Source organism: Entelurus aequoreus, linkage group LG01, assembly GCF_033978785.1.
Source record: "Entelurus aequoreus isolate RoL-2023_Sb linkage group LG01, RoL_Eaeq_v1.1, whole genome shotgun sequence".
NCBI lineage: Eukaryota > Metazoa > Chordata > Actinopteri > Syngnathiformes > Syngnathidae > Entelurus > Entelurus aequoreus.
Genome location: NC_084731.1, coordinates 18,108,342 through 18,127,124, shown reverse-complemented (window position 1 = coordinate 18,127,124; position 18,783 = coordinate 18,108,342). Strand labels below are relative to the sequence as shown.

Here is an 18,783-nt window from a genome sequence, read left to right as displayed (position 1 = left end):
TTAAGAGGGCCACAGTTTCTAGAGTCCAAGGCAGAGCTGGGCAAATATTTTGACTCGGGGGCCACATTGAGAGAAAAAAAAGTGTCTGTGGGGAAATGTGTAGGTGTGTATAAATGATATACACACTTTTAGCTGTACAAATCTGGGGCCGTACTTATCAAGCTTCTTAGAGTGCCATTTTACACTTAAGTCCTGAGAATTTGCGAAATGTAGTCCTACTTTCAAACTTAAGAATAAAAGCTTTTTATCAACGTTCTTAAGTCTAAGAATCACTCCTACTCGCCACGATATTTAAGAGACCTTCAGAGGTGTCTTAAGTGGTTAGGAGTTGCCAGCAGGGGATGGCACTGAGGCGAGAGAGACATGCGCGAACGTTCAGGGAACGGAACAATGTTTTGTTTTTTTTGATGACGAGCAGCTGATCAAACGGTATCGTTTAGACAGAGCGGATATTATTTTTGTCACAGATTTAATACTTTTCGATTCCTTGTTGATTTCTGCATGTGTCTGGAGTGGGCTAGTATATATAGAGCCACCCACACCAGTTTCAAATTAGTTGCCTAATTAATGAATTGGAAAGAAAATGTTATGACAGTAGCGTATGTGTGTGGCCGTGAGGTGAGTGACGTCAGTGAGTGTGTGGGCGATAGAAGAGAGGGAGCGGTAGCGTGAGTGCCGGAGGGGACTAGTTTGTTTTGTATTATTTTGTAGTTTATTGTCAAAATATACACTCCCATTGTCCACTTAAATATTTCCAAGATATTTCTTTATTCTTAGACAAGGGATTCCCTTCCGTGATTGGTCATTTCTATGGACACAGAAATGACGTCACCTAAAATTCCGTTTACGGCACATAGTAATGTCGTAATTCAGCTCTGAGTGTGACACTTAAGATTCAGTCCTACACTTCGCTGAAAGTGTGAGTAAGACGCTTGATAACTAACTTTTAAGTGCAGCTTTCAGCAAAGAATTTATTTACTCTTAAGTCAACTCTTAGCAGACTTCTTTGGAGTAATTCTAAGAAGCTTGATAAGTACGGCTCCTGGGGCCGTATTTATCAAGCGTCTTAGAGTGCCATTTTACACTTAAGTCCTGAGAATTTGCGAAATTTAGTCCTACTCTCAAACTTAAGAATAAAAGCTATTTATCAACTTTCTTATGTCTAAGAATCACTCCTACTCTCCACGATATTTAAGAGACCTTCAGAGGTGTCTTAAGTGGTTAGGAGTTGCCAGCAGGGGGTGGCACTGAGGCGAGAGAGACGTGCGCGAACGTTCAGGGAGTGGAACGATGTCCTGGCTTTGTTTGATGACGAGCAGCTGATCAAACGGTATCGTTTAGACAGAGCGGGTATTATTTTTGTCACAGATTTAATAATTTTCGATTCCTTGTTGATTTCTGCATGTGTCTGGAGTGGGCTAGTATATATAGAGCCACCCACACCAGTTTCAAATTAGTTGCCTAATTAATGAATTGGAAAGAAACTGTTATGACAGTAGCGTATGTGTGTGGCCGTGAGGTGAGTGACGTCAGTGAGTGTGTGGGCGAGAGAAGAGAGGGAGCGGTAGCGTGAGTGCGGGCGGGGACTAGTTTGTTTTGTATTATTTTGTAGTTTATTGTCAAAATATACACTCCCATTGTCCACTTAAATATTTCTAAGATATGTCTTTATTCTTAGACAAGGGATTCCCTTCCGTGATTGGTCATTTCTATGGACACAGAAATGACGTCACCTAACAATTCGGCACATAGTAATGTCGTAATTCAGCTCTGAGTGTGACACTTAGGATTCAGTCCTACACTTCGCTGAAAGTGTGAGTAAGACACTTGATAACTAACTTTTAAGTGCAGCTTTCAGCAAAGAATTTATTTACTCTTAAGTCAACTCTTAGCAGACTTCTTAGGAGTAATTCTAAGAAGCTTGATAAATACGGCCCCTGGTGTACAGTATGTGTGTTTGGGTCCCTTTTTTCAGGAACACTAATACCAAAAGTCATAATGTCTAGAGATGTCCGATAACATCGGACTGCCGATATTATCGGCCGATAAATGCTTTAAAATGTAATATCGAAAATTATCGGTTTCAAAAAGCAAAATGTATGACTTTTTAAAACGCCGCTGTGTACACGGACATAGGGAGAAGTACAGAGCGCCAATAAACCTTAAAGGCGCTGCCTTTGCGCGCCGGCCCAACGGCTTTTCACACACACAAGTGAATGCAAGGTCAACAGCCATACAGGTCACACTGAGGGTGGCCGTATAAACAACTTTAACATTGTTACAAATGTGCGCCACACTGTGAACCCACACCAAACAAGAATGACAAACACATTTCGGGAGAACATCCGCACCGTAACACAACATAAACACAACAGGACAAATACCCGGAACCCCTTGCAGCACTAACTCTTCCGGGATGCTACAATATACACCCCTGCTACCCCACCTCAACCCAGCCCCCGCCCACCTCAACCTCCTCATGCTCTCTCAGGGAGAGCATGTCCCAAATTCCAAGCTGCTGTTTTGAGGCAATGTTAAAAAAAAATAATGCACTTTGTGACTTCAATAATAAATATGGCATTTTTTTTTTCCATAACTTGAGTTGATTTATTTTGGAAAACCTTGTTACATTGTTTAATGCATCCAGCGGGGCATCACAACAAAATTAGGCATAATAATGTGTTAATTCCACGACTGTATATATCGGTATCGGTTGATATCGGAATCGGTAATTAAGAGTTGGACAATAACAGAATATCGGATATCGGCAAAAAAGCCATTAACGGACATCTCTAATAATGCCCGATAAAATTCTAAAAACAGGCCACCTTAAAAACACGGAATGGAACTTTACAGTTTTTTACTGAAAGGGACACCCAAAATGTACATGAAAATAAAGATATTTACAATATTAACTATGAACAATAAAACACTGAATACTAACAACATATGAACATCGCTGATCTTCTCAAATCAGCTCCCCAATAGACATCTTTTACAATCAAGGAAAATGTAACAAACAGCAAAATAGGAATGCAAAGTGTAATCAACACGTGCAATATGATATAGTATCACTTTTATGCTGAAATTGCTTGTACAAATCTGTTCCTGACACATGCATTTCGTGGCTGGCTGCTCTGGAAACAAACCCCGCCCACTCTGTTTTCTTCCTGGTCTGAGCTGCTGTGACGTAGATTACCCTAATAACTCCTATAACACTCAAAAGTGCAGATTTCAACCTTTGAAATACTTTCCATAGTTCAAGACTTACGGTCATTTAAAAACAGCACTGCACATCATAATGGCCGCTACAGTTTTGATGTTAAAGGTCTAAAAAAATTATGCAGAACGTCCGGCGGGCCGGGTTGAAAATCTTAATGGGCCTCATGTAGCCCATGGGCAGTATTTTGCCCAGGTCTGGTCCAAGGGCTCGGGGGCACTTTAAAGGGGTCATTTTATTATTTTTTATATATGAAAAAAGATCGAAAATAGACCATTCATCGGCAATGCGCCTTATAATCCGGTGCGCCCTATGGCCTGAAAAATACGGTAGTCTTCTTCTACTCACCCCGCTGCTGCTTCATCGTGACACATTCCTCGCTGTTGCCCCCTGCGGGGTGGTGGGAGTCCTGCATACATGAGCAACCCTAGTTTTAATGGTTTCATCAAGCCTATTTGGGCGAAAAGGTTTGTTGAATAGCCCTGCTCTACAGTAATATTAAAGGCCTACTGAAACCCACTACTACCGACCAGGGGCGCCGCTAGGGATTTTGGGCCCCATGAAAAGAATCTTTACAGGGGCCCCCAACACAACATTATAATTTCATCATCATTAGGGGCCTCTCTGGGCCCCCCTCCATCATGGGCCCCTAGAATCCGTCTCCTTTACCCCCCCTTTTCGGCGCCCCTGCTACCGACCACGCAGTCTGATAGTTTATATATCAATGATGAAATCTTAACATTGCAACACATGCCAATACGGCCCGGTTAACTTATAAAGTGCAATTTTAAATTTCCCGCTAAACTTCCGGCTGAAAACGTTTCGATATGATGACGTTTGCGCGTGACGTCAACGGTTGACGCGGAAGTATTCGGAGCCCATTGAATCCAATACAAAAAGCTCTGTTTTCATCTCAAAATTCCACAGTATTCTGGACATCTGTGTTGGTGAATCTTTTGCAATTTGTTTAATGAACAATGGAGACTGCAAAGAAGAAAGTTGTAGGTGGGATCGGTGTATTAGCGGCGGACTACAGCAACACAAACAGGAGGACTTTGAGGATAGCAGACGCTCTAGCCGAACGACCTCACCTTGACTTCCTCGGTCTCCGGGCCGCCAACCGCATCGGTGATCGGGTGAACTCCTTCGTCGTACCGTCGATCGCTGGAACGCAGGTGAGCACGGGTCGTAATGAGCAGATGAGAGCTGGCGTAGGTGCAGAGCTTATGTTTTTAGCATAGCTCTGTCGAGGTTCCGTAGCTAAGTTAGCTTCAATGGCGTCGTTAGCAACAGCATTGCTAAGCTTCGCCAAGCTGGAAAGCATGAACCGTGTATTTACATGTCCAGAGTTTGGTAGTATTGTTGATCTTCTGTCTATCCTTCCAGTCAGGGACTTATTTGTTTTGTTTCTATATGCAGTAAAGCCCGATGCTATCACGTTAGCTCAGTAGCTAAAGAGCTTCGTCGATGTATTGTCGTGGAGATAAAAGTCACTGTGAATGTCCATTTCGCGTTCTCGACTCTCATTTTCCAGAGGATATAGTATCCGAGGTGGTTTAAAACACAAATCCATGATCCACAATAGAAAAAGGAGAGAGTGTGGAATCCAATGAACCCTTGTACCTAAGTTACGGTCAGAGCGAAAAAAGATACGTTCTGCACGGCACGCTAGTCCTTCACTTTCACGTTCCTCATCCACGAATCTTTCATCCTCACTCAAATTAATGGGGTAATCATCGCTTTCTCGGTCCGAATCTCTCTCGCTGCTGGTGTAAACAATAGGAAAATGTGAGCAGTCCTTCCTCCGGTGTCGTCACGCTACTTCCGGTAGGGGCAAGGCTTTTTTTTATCAGAGACCAAAAGTTGCGAACTTTATCGTCGTTGTTCTATACTAAATCCTTTCAGCAAAAATATGGCAATATCGCGAAATGATCAAGTATGACACATAGAATGGATCTGCTATCCCCGTTTAAATAAAAAAAATTAATTTCAGTAGGCCTTTAACTCGTCTTGAAACTCTTGAAACTCTTGCAGACCCGGGAAGCCTTGGCAGCCATTCTAAAGGACCTCGACGAGGACGACCACTTTGCTGTCATCCAGTTCGATAGTGCCATTATCACCTGGAAGGAGTCTGTCGTGAAAGCAACAAAAGAAAACGTGACAGAGGCCATTGCCTACGTGGAGAAACTGAAGGACAGGGGAGGTCAGAGGAGAGGGACCCACGTATTTGCTTACGCAGAGTATTAGACGATATAGATTAGATTGACTTAATGCCATCTTGTATCTGCTTTCTCTTTGTCTTTCAGCGACTAATATCAATGACGCTCTATTGAAAGCAGTGGCAATGCTGAGGAAGGAAAGACAATATGAGAGGCTTCCTGAGAGGAGTGTGGACATGATTATCCTCTTGACTGATGGGATGCCAAACCACGGTGAGCCCCCATGGCATTGAATTCAACTATTTTAATGTTGATAAATAAATATTGGAATGTTGTGAGTGCATGCTCACACGGATGCTTAAAAACACACACAGGCGTGTCCAACCTGCAAACCATCCAGGAGAACGTGCGCTCGGCTATTGAGGGAAAAATGTCTCTGTTCTGTCTGGGATTTGGAAATGATGTGGACTACTCCTTTCTGGATGTGATGAGCAAAGAAAACAAAGGGTTGGCCCGCAGAATCTTTGAGGCCTCGGATGCAGCTCTTCAACTCCAAGTACAGTCAAACAAATGAAAGTCCTATGAAAACACATACTCAGTGGCCTAGTGGTTAAAGTGAGATCGGTAGGTTGTGAGTTCAAACCCCGAGTCATACCAAAGACTATAAAAATGGGACCCATTACCTCCCTGCTTGGCACTCAGCATCAAGGGTTGGAATTAGGGGTTGAATCACCAAAGATGATTCCCGGGCACGGCCACCGCTGCTGCTCACTGCTCCCCTCACCTCCCAGGGGCTGATCAAGGGTGATGGTTCAAATGAAGAGAATCATTTTGCCACACCTCGTGTGTGTGTGACAATCATTGGTACTTTAACTTTAAAATACATAGGGCCTGATGGTGGGCAGCGCGGTGGCAGAGGGGTTAGTGCGTCTGCCTCACAATACGAAGGTCCTGAGTAGTCCTGAGTTCAATTTTCTCATTGAAGAGGCCCAATCCTCGGTGCACATGCTTAGTAGATGGGCTATTGAGTTTGCATGTGTTTTAATTGGTCTAGCCCAGGGGTCGGCAACCCAAAATGTTGAAAGAGCCAAATTGGACCAAAAATACAAAAACAAATCTGTCTGGAGCCGCAAAAAATTAAAAGCCATATTACATGTGTCATGAGATATAAATTTAATTAAGAGGACTTAAAGGAAACTACATGACCTCAAATATACCTACAGATGAGGCATAATGATGCAATATGTACATATCGCTAGCCTAAATAGCATGTTAGCATCGATTAGCTTGCAGTCATGCAGTGACCAAATATGTCTGATTAGCAATCCGCACAAGTCAATAACATCAACAAAACTCACCTTTGTGCACTCATGCACAACGTTAAAAGTGTGGTGGACAAAATGAGACAGGAAAAGAAGTGGCATAAAACACGTCCTAGAAAGTCGGAGAAAGTTATACATGTAAACAAACTTTACGGTGAGTTCAAGGACCGCCAAAATTAGTAGGACAAAACGGTGCTCGCCAAATACTCGAATCAGTGAAGCATGTTTAATATAAACAGTGTGATTTATAACAATTAGGGAGGTTTGTGTCATGTTTGTCCTCCTACAGAAACCATACTAAAACAAAAAAATATATATTTTTTCCCCTCATCTTTTTCCATTCTTCATACATTTTTGAAAAACCTCCAGAAAGCCACTAGGGCGGCGCTAAAGAGCCGCATGCGGCTCTAGAGCCGCGGGTTGCCGACCCCCGGTCTAGCCTAAAATGTTTGATTTGTGTTTCAGGGTTTCTACGAGGAAGTGTCCAACCCACTGCTTTTAGAGGTGAACCTGCGCTATCCTGACAACACGGTAGAGTTCTTGACCAAAAGCCACCACAGCCATTTGTTCAACGGCTCCGAGATCGTGGTGGCCGGTCGGTTAAACGACAGCCGCCGTCTTGATAACTTCCTTGTGGAGGTGTTTGCTCAGGGGGTGAGTGAATGCCAGCAATATACTCTAGAACACTCGTCATTGTCATCCATTTGTAAAAACAGAACATAAAGAACCCTATTCTTTTTCCTGACATTAAAAACGTGTCCTTTCTCTCCTTGCACAGCCCGAGGCAGATTTCCAGGTGCATGGAAAGGCCAAAGTGGCAGACTGGAACACGACCTACCCAGAAGACAAGTACATCTTTGGGGACTTCACAGAGCGTCTGTGGGCTTACCTCACCATCCAGCAGCTACTGGAGAAGAGGTTGTTTTTTTCATTTCGAATGATTCTGTCTGCATCAGTACTTAGTGGAATCTAGGGTTGAATGGTATACCGGTACTGGTATAGTACAGCGATACTAATGAATCATATTCGGTACAATACCGCCTCTAAAAGGTACCGGTTCCCCTTAACTAACGATAAAGGTGAAGTTATAACACTGAAACGCCCTCAGGAAGAGGTGCTTTAAGACATGGCTAACGAGCTAGCAGCTAACGTCCAGCCGCAGTCTGCAGTGTTTTAGCTACTTCTAAATCACTAATCCTCGCCTCCATGGCGACAAATAAAGTAAGTTTCTTATAAATATCATCCCTGCAGGACGAGGAATAGCTAAACATGCTTCACTACACACCGTAGCTCACCGGCGTCACAATGTAAACAAACGCCATGGGTGGATCTACACCTGACATCCACTGTAATGATACCAAGTACAGGAGCGTATCTCGTCGATACTACTATGATTACATCGATGTTTTTTAGCATCACAAAATCTTTTTCCTTTTCTTAAATGTATATTATGTTTATATACTCAGGAAATACGTCCCTGGACACATGAGGACTTTGAATATGACCAATGTATGATCCTGTAACTACTTGGTATCGGATCGATACCCAAATTTGTGGTATCATCCAAAACTAATGTTAAGTATCAAACAAGTGATTATTACATTTTAACAGAAGTGTAGATAGAACATGTTAAAAGAGAAAGTAAGCAGATATTAACAGTAAATGAACAAGTAGATTAGTAATCAATTTTCTACCACTTGTCCTTAATAATTTGGACAAAATAATAGAATGATAAATGACACAATATGTTAATGCATACGCCAGCAGACAAATTAGGAGCCTTTGTTTGTTTACTTACTACTAAAAGAAAAGTTGTCTCGTATGTTCACTATTTTATTTAAGGACAACATTTGCAATAAGAAACATATGTGTAATGTACCGTAAGATTTTTGGTTAAAATAATGCATTTTTTTGTGGTCCCCTTTATTTACAAAAGTATCAAAAAGTATCGAAATACATTTTGGTACCGTTACCGGTACCAAAATATTGGTTTCGGGACAACCCTAGTGGAATCACAAACCCCGGAAAAAGAACAAAACGCCACCGTTTAAAAGTGTCTATAGATGTTCGCATTCATCCAGGCCATTGTAAGGCTGTCAATTGATCACAACTGGGTTGTTTTGTTTGTGTTTGAAGACACAGTTCATGTTCACAGACTTAGTTTGGTCAGATTTTGTCCAAATACTAATGCCAAAGCCCCAACTATTGATACTCTTAACAGGAGTACTTAGGCAAGGATATCTCCCCCCAAACAGTTGTTTGATTGTCATAGAAAACGTTTCGCCACCTCATTCAAGTAGACGTCATCAGTTCATGTTCACAGACTTGGATTGGTCAGATTTTGTCCCAATACTAGTGCCAAAGCCCAAATATTGATACTCTTAAAAGGAGTACTTAGGCAAGGATATATTGCACCTATTGTGGTGTAAAAGACAACTGTTCGGATGCAAAAAACCAAACCTGCTTGGATGAGAGACGAAACGTCTTCTAAGACCTGTCTATGGATGTTCTCATTCATCCAGGCCATTGTATTCTCAGGGCACTGGACTGTTTGATTGTCTTAGAAAATGTTTCGCCACCTCATCCAAGTAGACGTCATCAGTTCATGCTCACAGACTTGGATTAGTCAGATTTTGTCCAAATACTAGTGTCAAAGCCCCAACTATTGATACTCTTAACAGGAGTACTTAGGCAAGGATATCTCCCCCCATTGTGGTGTAAAAGACAACTGTTCGGACGCAAAAAACCAAACCTGCTTGGATGAGAGACGAAACGTCTTCTAAGACATGTCTCCGGATGTTCTCATTCATCCAGGTCATTGTATTCTCAGGGCACTGGACTGTTTGATTGTCTTAGAAAATGTTTCCTCACCTCATCCAAGTAGACATCATCAGTTCATGCTCACAGACTTGGATTATAAATGATAAATGGGTTATACTTGTATAGCGCTTTTCTACCTTCAAGGTACTCAAAGCGCTTTGACAGTATTTCCACATTCACCCATTCACACACACATTCGCACACTGATGGCGGGAGCTGCCATGCAAGGCGCTAACCAGCAGCCATCAGGAGCAAGGGTGAAGTGTCTTGCCCAAGGACACAACGGACGTGACTAGGATGGTAGAAGGTGGGGATTGAACCCCAGTAACCAGCAACCTTCCAATTGCTGGCTACCAACTTCGCCACGCCGCCCCTTTGGTCAGATTTTGTCCGAATACTAGTGCCAAAGCCCCAACTATTGATACTCTTAACAGGAGTACTTAGGCAAGGATACCCTTCCCCTATTGTGGTGTAAAAGACAACTGTTAGGATGCAAAAAAACAAATCTGCTTGGATGAGAGACTAAACAACTTCTAAAACCTGTTTATGGATGTTCTCATTCATCCATGTCATTGTATTCTCAGGGCACTGGACTGTTTGATTGTCTTAGAAAACGTTTCGCCCCTCATCCAAGTAGACGTCATCAGTTCATGCTAAAAGACTTTGGTCAGATCTAGTCTAGCAGTTGGTGCCAAAACTGTCTTGTAAGACAAACTGAATAGTCCGGTTCGATCGACTGAACACCCTGAGAAAAGGCATTTAAAAGCATTTTCGAGAGTTTTTTAAAGCAATTTCAAGCAACTACTGTAACTTTTCTTTCAGTCACATTGGTAGTCAAGAGGAGAAGGACAGAACCACAGCTGAGGCCCTGAACATGTCGCTGCGCTACAACTTTGTTACCCCTCTCACCTCCTTGGTGGTCATCAAGCCTGAAACTGAGGACGGACAAGACAGCCCGCTCATCGCTGATAAACTGACTGAAGGTAAAATACATATTGGAAGTGTGAAAAAAGATGCTAAGACATTAATATCTTATCTCACCCAAGCATAATCAATATTGCTGTATGATAATCAAACATTGTTTCTCTATAAAATACTCGCCTGGTAGGTATGCATATTTCACCATTTTGCAGTACGCTGTTAATGAGGAGCTTTTTGATAACATTTTCTTCGGTGTGTGTGTGTGTGCGTGTGTGTGTGTGTGTGCGTGTGTGTGCGTGTGTGTGCGTGTGTGTGTGTGTGTGTGTGTGTGTGTGTGTGTGTGTGTGTGTGTGTGTGTGTGTGTGTGTGTGTGTGTGTGTGTGTGTGTGTGTGTGTGTGTGTGTGTGTGTGTGTGTGTGTGTGTGTGCCTGGAGGGTTTTTTTTTAAATCGCAAAGGAAAAACACTTTTGTTTTTATTATAGAATTTTTGTTTAAATGTTTCCCTGAAGATATTAAACACATGAAAGGTAGAAAGGGTGAACCGTTACATCTGGTTATAAACAGTTTATTCCCAACTGTCCCTGGTGACTCAAATGAATTATTATCCATCTGAATCGGTATGTAAACGGGTATTTGTGTTTTGTTTGCCGTACAGATCAGCGACAAAGAGCAGAGAGACATCGTGGTACGACAGTCACTTTTATCTTTACAGCTCATTGCATTTTTTGGGCTGTGTCTAAAATACTTCATGTATAATTTGCATTATTTTTTTTTTTAGGTTCCTTGGCCCGTGCGGCACCTCCCCGCCGTCAATCAGATGGTAAAGTTTTACGATTTAACTTCCACTTTTTGAGTTTTGTTACTGATAATTTGCATTAAAATGTCATATATATATATGCTGTATATGTGTATATACACAATATATATGTATGTATATACAGTATATGTATGTGTATATATATGTATATATGTGTATATGTGTATATATATACACATATATATATATATATATATATATATATATATATATATATATATATATATATATATATATATATATATATATATATATATACATTTGTATATATATATATATATATATATATATATATATATATATATATACAAATGTATATATATATATATACATATATATATATATATACATATATATATATATATATATATATATATATATATACAAATGTATATATATATATATATATACATATATATATATATATATATATATATATATATATATATATATATATATATATATATATATATATATATATATATATATATATATATATATATATACAAATGTATATATATATATATATATATATATATATACAAATGTATATATATATATATACATATATATATATATATATATATATATATATATATATATATATATATATATATATATATATATATATATACAAATGTATATATATATATATACAAATGTATATATATATATATATATATATATATATATATATATATATATATATATATATATATATATATATATATATATATATATATATATATATATATATATATATATACAAATGTATATGTATTAGAGATGCACGGTTTGCGGACACAACCGCGGAGTCCGCGGATAATCCACGGGTCGGGCGGATGCATGACGAAAAGAATAGATTTTAAATAGATTCGGGCGGGTGGCGGTTGAACCAATTGGGAAATATATATACATAGTTAAATGTTGTTACCCACATACGAAAAACGAGCAGCACTCTTTGAAACAGGCAATTATTCATCAGGCACTGCTGCAGCTGTCACGCCAAATTTCTTCCCCCCTACAAACCCCCCCCCCCCCCCCCCCCCATTTACTTCCGGGGCTGCGTCCAATAAAATCACAAAGTTGCCGGCACGCGACTGTCCTGTTTCGCGCCTGTACAAAAAAAAACAATAATCGATTTCTTCAGATTCCAGCAGCTGTCAAAGACGAAGTATCCTTCCAGCGACGGGCAGTCAAAGCCGAAGTGCTATCGATCGCTGTCAATGACGTAAGAGGAAACATGACCACGGAAGTAAATGGGGGGGGGGGTTTTTGTAGGGGGAAGAAATTTGGCGTGACACAGCACACCACAACACAACACAACAGCACAGAAGAAGAAGAAAAAAATAAAAAGATGGCAACGCCGGCAGCAAACGTGGTACGCGACAAACTAAAAAAGGGAATACTAAAGACCAGGGGAAAAAAATAACAATAATAGTCAACACTTTCTTAATGGAAATGACAATAATATTATAATAATGATAAATAATATTATCACGCATTAATATCTCTTAGCCTCTAATGTGTGGCCAAGAGTTAATGTGTGGCACGCATTGAATGTCTCTGCTGCATTGGATCAGTCTCCTTTCTTTAACAGGCAAAAGCTTTCTAACCTCACTAATGCCTTGCATCGTCTATATTAGATATATAACAACGGGTGGGTGGCGGGCGGTTGTGGTTTTGATAAAATGTTAGTTCGGGTGGATGGCGGGTGGATGACGACTTTTGTGATGCGGTTGCGGATGAAATAATTGCCTATCCGCGCATCTCTAATATGTATGTATGTATATATATGTATATATATATATATATATGTATGTATGTATGTATGTATGTATGTATGTATGTATGTATGTATGTATGTATATATATGTATGTATATATGTATATATATATATGTTAATATGTATACATATATGTATATACAGTATGTATACGTATATATATGTATATATATATATATATATATATATATATATATATATATATATATATATATATATATATATATATATATATATATATATATATATATGCATGAAACTGATTACCTATTGAATTTGCTATATGTGTATGTATATGTGTATATATATGTGTGTGTGTATATATATATATATATATATATATATATATATATATATATATATATATATATATACTTTTTTTTTGTTTTTTTGTTTAGTCTTTATTTGAAGGGACAATGCACAGAAACATTAAGTTCAAAGACAGATATGTTCTGTACCAGATTATAGCTAAATAGCTAATTTCCATCTGCAGTCCCTGGCTACCTAAATTAAAGGGATACAAAAATCATGCAATAAAATTATGACAAAAAAAAACATACTATAGCATGTTTTTAAATTAAGAAAAGTCATAAAATGCCCTTTCATGTACACATACTTAATATACAATACAACCACACCTCATTTACATCATCACACAAAGACAATACATGCTTTTGTTCACATCTGTCATCATTTGTAAAAACAACCATGATTTTAACACACACACCTCACAATTTACAATAAAAATGCTCTCATGGATAAATATAATACACATTAGGTTGATGTGTCAAACATAATGCCCACCTTAGTGACCGTGTGAGCAGCTTTGATTGCTCCAAAGCCACTTTTTAACTTCAATTGTGAATGAAGAGTAATCTGTTAGACTTTTCAAGTTTGTTGTGAGGTCGTTCCATTCCTTTATGGCTTTATATGAAAAGGCTGATTGTGCAAAAGAGGTTTTACATCTGGGTACCCTACACTGCCCCCTGGTGGAGGCTCGTGTGTTTCTAGTTGTCACAGCAGATGTAAACTGGACAAAGTGCTTAAGTGGCGCTGGTGCAGTGTTATTTAGGATTCGATGGGCCATTCGTATTGATGCTAATCTTTGAATGTTAGATAAATTTAACAATCTATATTTTTGGAGAACTAAACAGTGATGGTGGTGTTGTGGTTTTCGGTCAAAGATTTTGAGGGATTGTTTGTGCAAAGTTTCCAATGGCCTCATATGGGCTGTGTCTAAAATACTTCATGTATAATTTGCATAATTTTTTTTTTAGGTTCCTCGGCCAAAGCGGCATCTCCACGCCGTCAATTAGATGGTAAAGTTTTACTATTTAACTTCCACTTTTTGAGTTTTGTTACTGACAATTTGCATGAAAATGCCATATATATATGCTGTATATGTGTATATATACAGTATATATGTATGTATATATATGTATGTATATATATATGTATATATGTGTATATGTGTATATGTATGTATATATATATATATATATACAAATGTATATGTATGTATATATATACGTATGTATGTATGTATGTGTATATGTGTATATGTATGTATATATATATATATATATACAAATGTATATGTATGTATATATATATACGTATGTATGTATGTATGTATATATAAGAATGTATATATATATATGTTAATATGTATACATATATGTATATACAGTATGTATATGTATGTATGTATATATATGTTAATATGTATACATATATGTATATACAGTATGTATATGTATATATATATATATATATATATATATATATATATATATATATATATATATATATATATATATATATATATATGCATGAAACTGATTATATATTATATATATATATATATATATATATATATATATATATATATATATATATATATATATATATATATATATATATATATATATATATATATATATATATATATATATATATATATATATATACATATATATATATGTATATGTATATGTATATATATATATATGTATATGTATGTTTGTGTAGGGATGGGTACCTTTCACATTTGAATTGTTTCAGTACTAATTCCCAGAACCAATTTTCGTTACTTTTGTGTGTGTTCAAATGTATCAATACATGATAATCAAATTTAAAAAAAATTGTTTTACTTTTAATTTAAACAGTTTAAATTAATTTAACATTTTGTCGTTCGTAATCTTGTTTTCTTACACTTCTGTGTCTCATTTGCAAGTAGTGTATTGCACTGTATCACATGATTAACTTTGCATGCAGTTGCAATTCCAAGACGTTCGATGCCAGTAGTGTGTTGACCGAGCAAGGAAGTAGTCTTTGCCATTGAGATGAACGTTCCACTCATGTCTTTTGTTGAGCCCTATAAAATGTTTGAACTCTAAGTATTGTACTTTTTGTGTTGTTTGATTCTAAAATGCATCTTGGTTGTAGTTTTCATTTTCAAATTTGAAGGCGTTAAAATTGCTCTTGCTAATCTTTAGAACGTCTTTGACAAATCCAATGTAAATTATAGTTCAGCCAGCACATTTTGAAAAGTGGAGCTTTACTGTACTTTTGAGCGCCATTTTCTTGCTTTTTTGACATGGAAAATTATAACGTTACCTCGAGGCTGTCTGGTTAAGTACGCTGAGAGTGCTTAACTGCTTGTTTCCCGGCCAGGTGCTTGAGCCGGTGCCGAGTGATCAACCCGACGTGACATCACGAGCAACAAATGAAACAAATTATGGTACCGTTTGTACAGACTTCGGTCGGTACATATAAAAGTACTGAATTTGGTACCCATCCCCTTGTATGTGAAATAATAATTAAAGAACAACAATATATTTGCTTCTCTAGTCGACGGAGATCCACATTTCATGATAGAGCTCCCGGACAGAGATGACGCCCTGTGCTTTAACATCAATGACAAACCAGGGACTATTTTCAACCTTGTCAGAGACCCCAAATCAGGTCATATCATAGCATTCATACTCTTCATATTTTGTCCTAAGAAATAAAACAGGGAGACTAAAATAACTGCCATTACTTTCAGGCTTTGTGGTGAATGGTGAAATTATTGAGAAGAAGAAATTTGTCAAGGATCAAAAGATGAGCACTTATTTTGGTCGTCTCGGTATCAGCCACAAGACTCTGGGGCTGAAGCTGGAGGTGAACACACAGGACATCTCCTTGTTCTACGGGGGCAAACAGGTCCAGCTCCTGTGGTCGGATTTGACCTCTCTCAAAGACACAAGGTGGGTCAAACTGTTGATTAACTGGGTAGATATCACCCCTGCAATGTGCTAAGAAATAGGTGACTGATTCAGTTGAAAGTGTAAATATATACTATTGTCTACTCCCAAGAAAGTCCACTATATTTGTTTGAAGACAGAATCGTACGGAAACCGAAGAAACTTTTTCCATTGGAATGTAATGTAGAATGTAAATCCAATAATCTATTACAGACACTCGAACATATTGACACACATTTCATTATACAAACCCCAAAACCAGTGAAGTTGGCACGTTGTGTAAATGGTAAATAAAAACAGAATACAATGATTTGCAAATCCTTTTCAACCTATATTCAATTAAATAGACTGCAAAGACAAGATATTTAATGTTCCAACTGTTATTTTTTGCAAATATTAGCTCATTTGGAATTTAATGCCTGCAACATGTTTCAAAAAAAGCTGGCACAAGTGTCCAAAAACAAGAGAAAGTTGAGGAATGCTCATCAAACACTTATTTGGAACATCCCACGGGTGAACAGGCTAATTGGGAACAGGTGGGTTCCATAATTGGGTATAAAAGCAGCTTCCATGAAATGCTCAGTCATTCACAAACAAGGATGGGGCGAGGGTCACCACTTTGTCAACAAATGCGTGAGCGAATTGTCCAACAGTTTAAGAACAACTTTTCTCAACAAGCTATTGCAAGGAATTTAGGGATTTCACCATCCACGGTCTGTAATATCATCAACAGGTTCCGAGAATCTGGAGAAATCACTGCACATAAACGATGATATTACAGACTTTCGATCCCTCAGGCGGTACTGCATCATAAAGCAACATCAGTGTGTAAAGGATATCACCTCATAGGCTCAGGAACACTTCAGAAAACCACTGTCAGTAACTACAGTTCGTCGCAAATTGTCCAACAGTATAAGAACAACATTTCTCAACAGGCTATATACTGTAGTCTAGACCTGCCATTTATCAACCACACCCAGAAACGCCACCAGCTTCGCTAACTTACACATCTGTGAAGGCACCATTAATGCTGGAAATGTACACACAGGTTTTGGAGCAACATATGTTGCCATCCAAGCAACGTTATCATGCTTATTTCAGCAAGACAATGCCAAGCCGCATGATACAACAGCGTGGCTTCATAGTAAAAGAGTGCGGGTACTAGACTGGCCTGCCTGTAGTCCAGACCTGTGTCTCATTGAAAATTTGTGGTGCATTATGAAGCCTAAAATACCACGACGAAGACTGTTGAACAACTTAAGCTGTACATCAAGCAAGAATGGGAAATAATTCCACCTGAAAAGCTTAAAAAATGTGTCTCCTCAGTTCCCAAACGTTTACTGAGTGTTATTAAAAGGAAAGGCCATGTAACACAGTGGTAAAAATGCCCCTTTTTTGCAATGTGTTGCTGCCATTAAATTCTAAGTTAATGATTATTTGCACAAAAAAAAGAAGTTTCTCAGTTTGAACATTAAATATCTTGTCTTTACAGTCTATTCAATTGAATATAAGTTGAAAAGGATTTGCAAATCATTGTATTCTGTTTTTATTTACCATTTACACAACGTGCCAACTTCACTGGTTATGATTTTTTTTACTTTGCTATGTGTTCTTTCCTGCATTCTTTATCAAAGTGCTGGCATTTGCAACTTTCTTTGGCGCCGAGTTATTCTGCAGCCACACTCCATGTGTTACGCAGTGCACTTGAACGCCCCACCACTTAAGCAGTGCCTGGTGGATCCTGCTTTGAAGAAAGGAGACCGACACAGAGATGTTTTTATCGTTCTGTGTACATTCTATGAACAATAACAACAACAACAACAAAAATCTGTCAGTGTCGCAACTCTGAAAGAAGTACTATCTAGACACCGATGCGTGGAATTCTCTGTTTGGACCACTCGAGTCCATCGAATGAAACATTGGCAAACAGACTAGTTTGTTACGTGCTATGTTTGACCAAATTGTACCAGAGTATGCGAAAAACTGGGGAAATTATTGTTGAAAACAGACTCATAGAAAAAGTGGTGCGTATGAAAACCCTGCATGTGTATTAAACTTCTGTTTTGTTTCATTTTGCTTTCCATCCAGTATGAACCTCCAGTTGACAAAGAACTGCAGCCTGACAGTCACACTGAGACATTCCGTTAAGTTCATGGTCATCCGACACACAAAGGTGTGGAAGAGACGTCATGATCAACAGCACTATTTGGGTTTTTACACCCTGGAGAACCGCCATTTGTCCGACTCAGTCCATGGACTGCTAGGTAGGGACCACAGTAAAAGAACCGATGTTTTATTATACATGTATTTATAATCATAAGTATCCTACAGTGGCCATCAGGTGCAAACGTCCAAAACACACCAAACCGCCAAAACACATGCATCATCAAATATGTAGCTTTATAATATATATACTTTTTTTTTTTTTTTAAGTGTAATGAATACAGAGAATGTACCTTTTCAGTGTGGGCGCCTCGTTCATGTATTTG

At 38.3% G+C, this 18,783-nt stretch overlaps 1 protein-coding gene across 2 annotated transcripts in view; it reads left to right on the top strand.

The window, feature by feature from the left end:
• Nucleotides 1-18,783, top strand: part of LOC133656900 (inter-alpha-trypsin inhibitor heavy chain H3-like) — a 33,060-nt gene that overhangs the window by 13,547 nt on the left and 730 nt on the right. For both annotated transcript variants that reach the window (XM_062057857.1, XM_062057789.1), the window contains 12 exons: nt 5,255-5,423; nt 5,527-5,652; nt 5,754-5,935; nt 7,167-7,355; nt 7,480-7,619; nt 10,344-10,504; nt 11,098-11,127; nt 11,221-11,262; nt 14,324-14,365; nt 15,900-16,013; nt 16,096-16,297; nt 18,383-18,558. In XM_062057857.1, the coding sequence (XP_061913841.1) occupies nt 5,255-5,423; nt 5,527-5,652; nt 5,754-5,935; nt 7,167-7,355; nt 7,480-7,619; nt 10,344-10,504; nt 11,098-11,127; nt 11,221-11,262; nt 14,324-14,365; nt 15,900-16,013; nt 16,096-16,297; nt 18,383-18,558 (1,573 nt within the window). The remainder of the gene's footprint in view (nt 1-5,254; nt 5,424-5,526; nt 5,653-5,753; nt 5,936-7,166; nt 7,356-7,479; nt 7,620-10,343; nt 10,505-11,097; nt 11,128-11,220; nt 11,263-14,323; nt 14,366-15,899; nt 16,014-16,095; nt 16,298-18,382; nt 18,559-18,783) is intronic.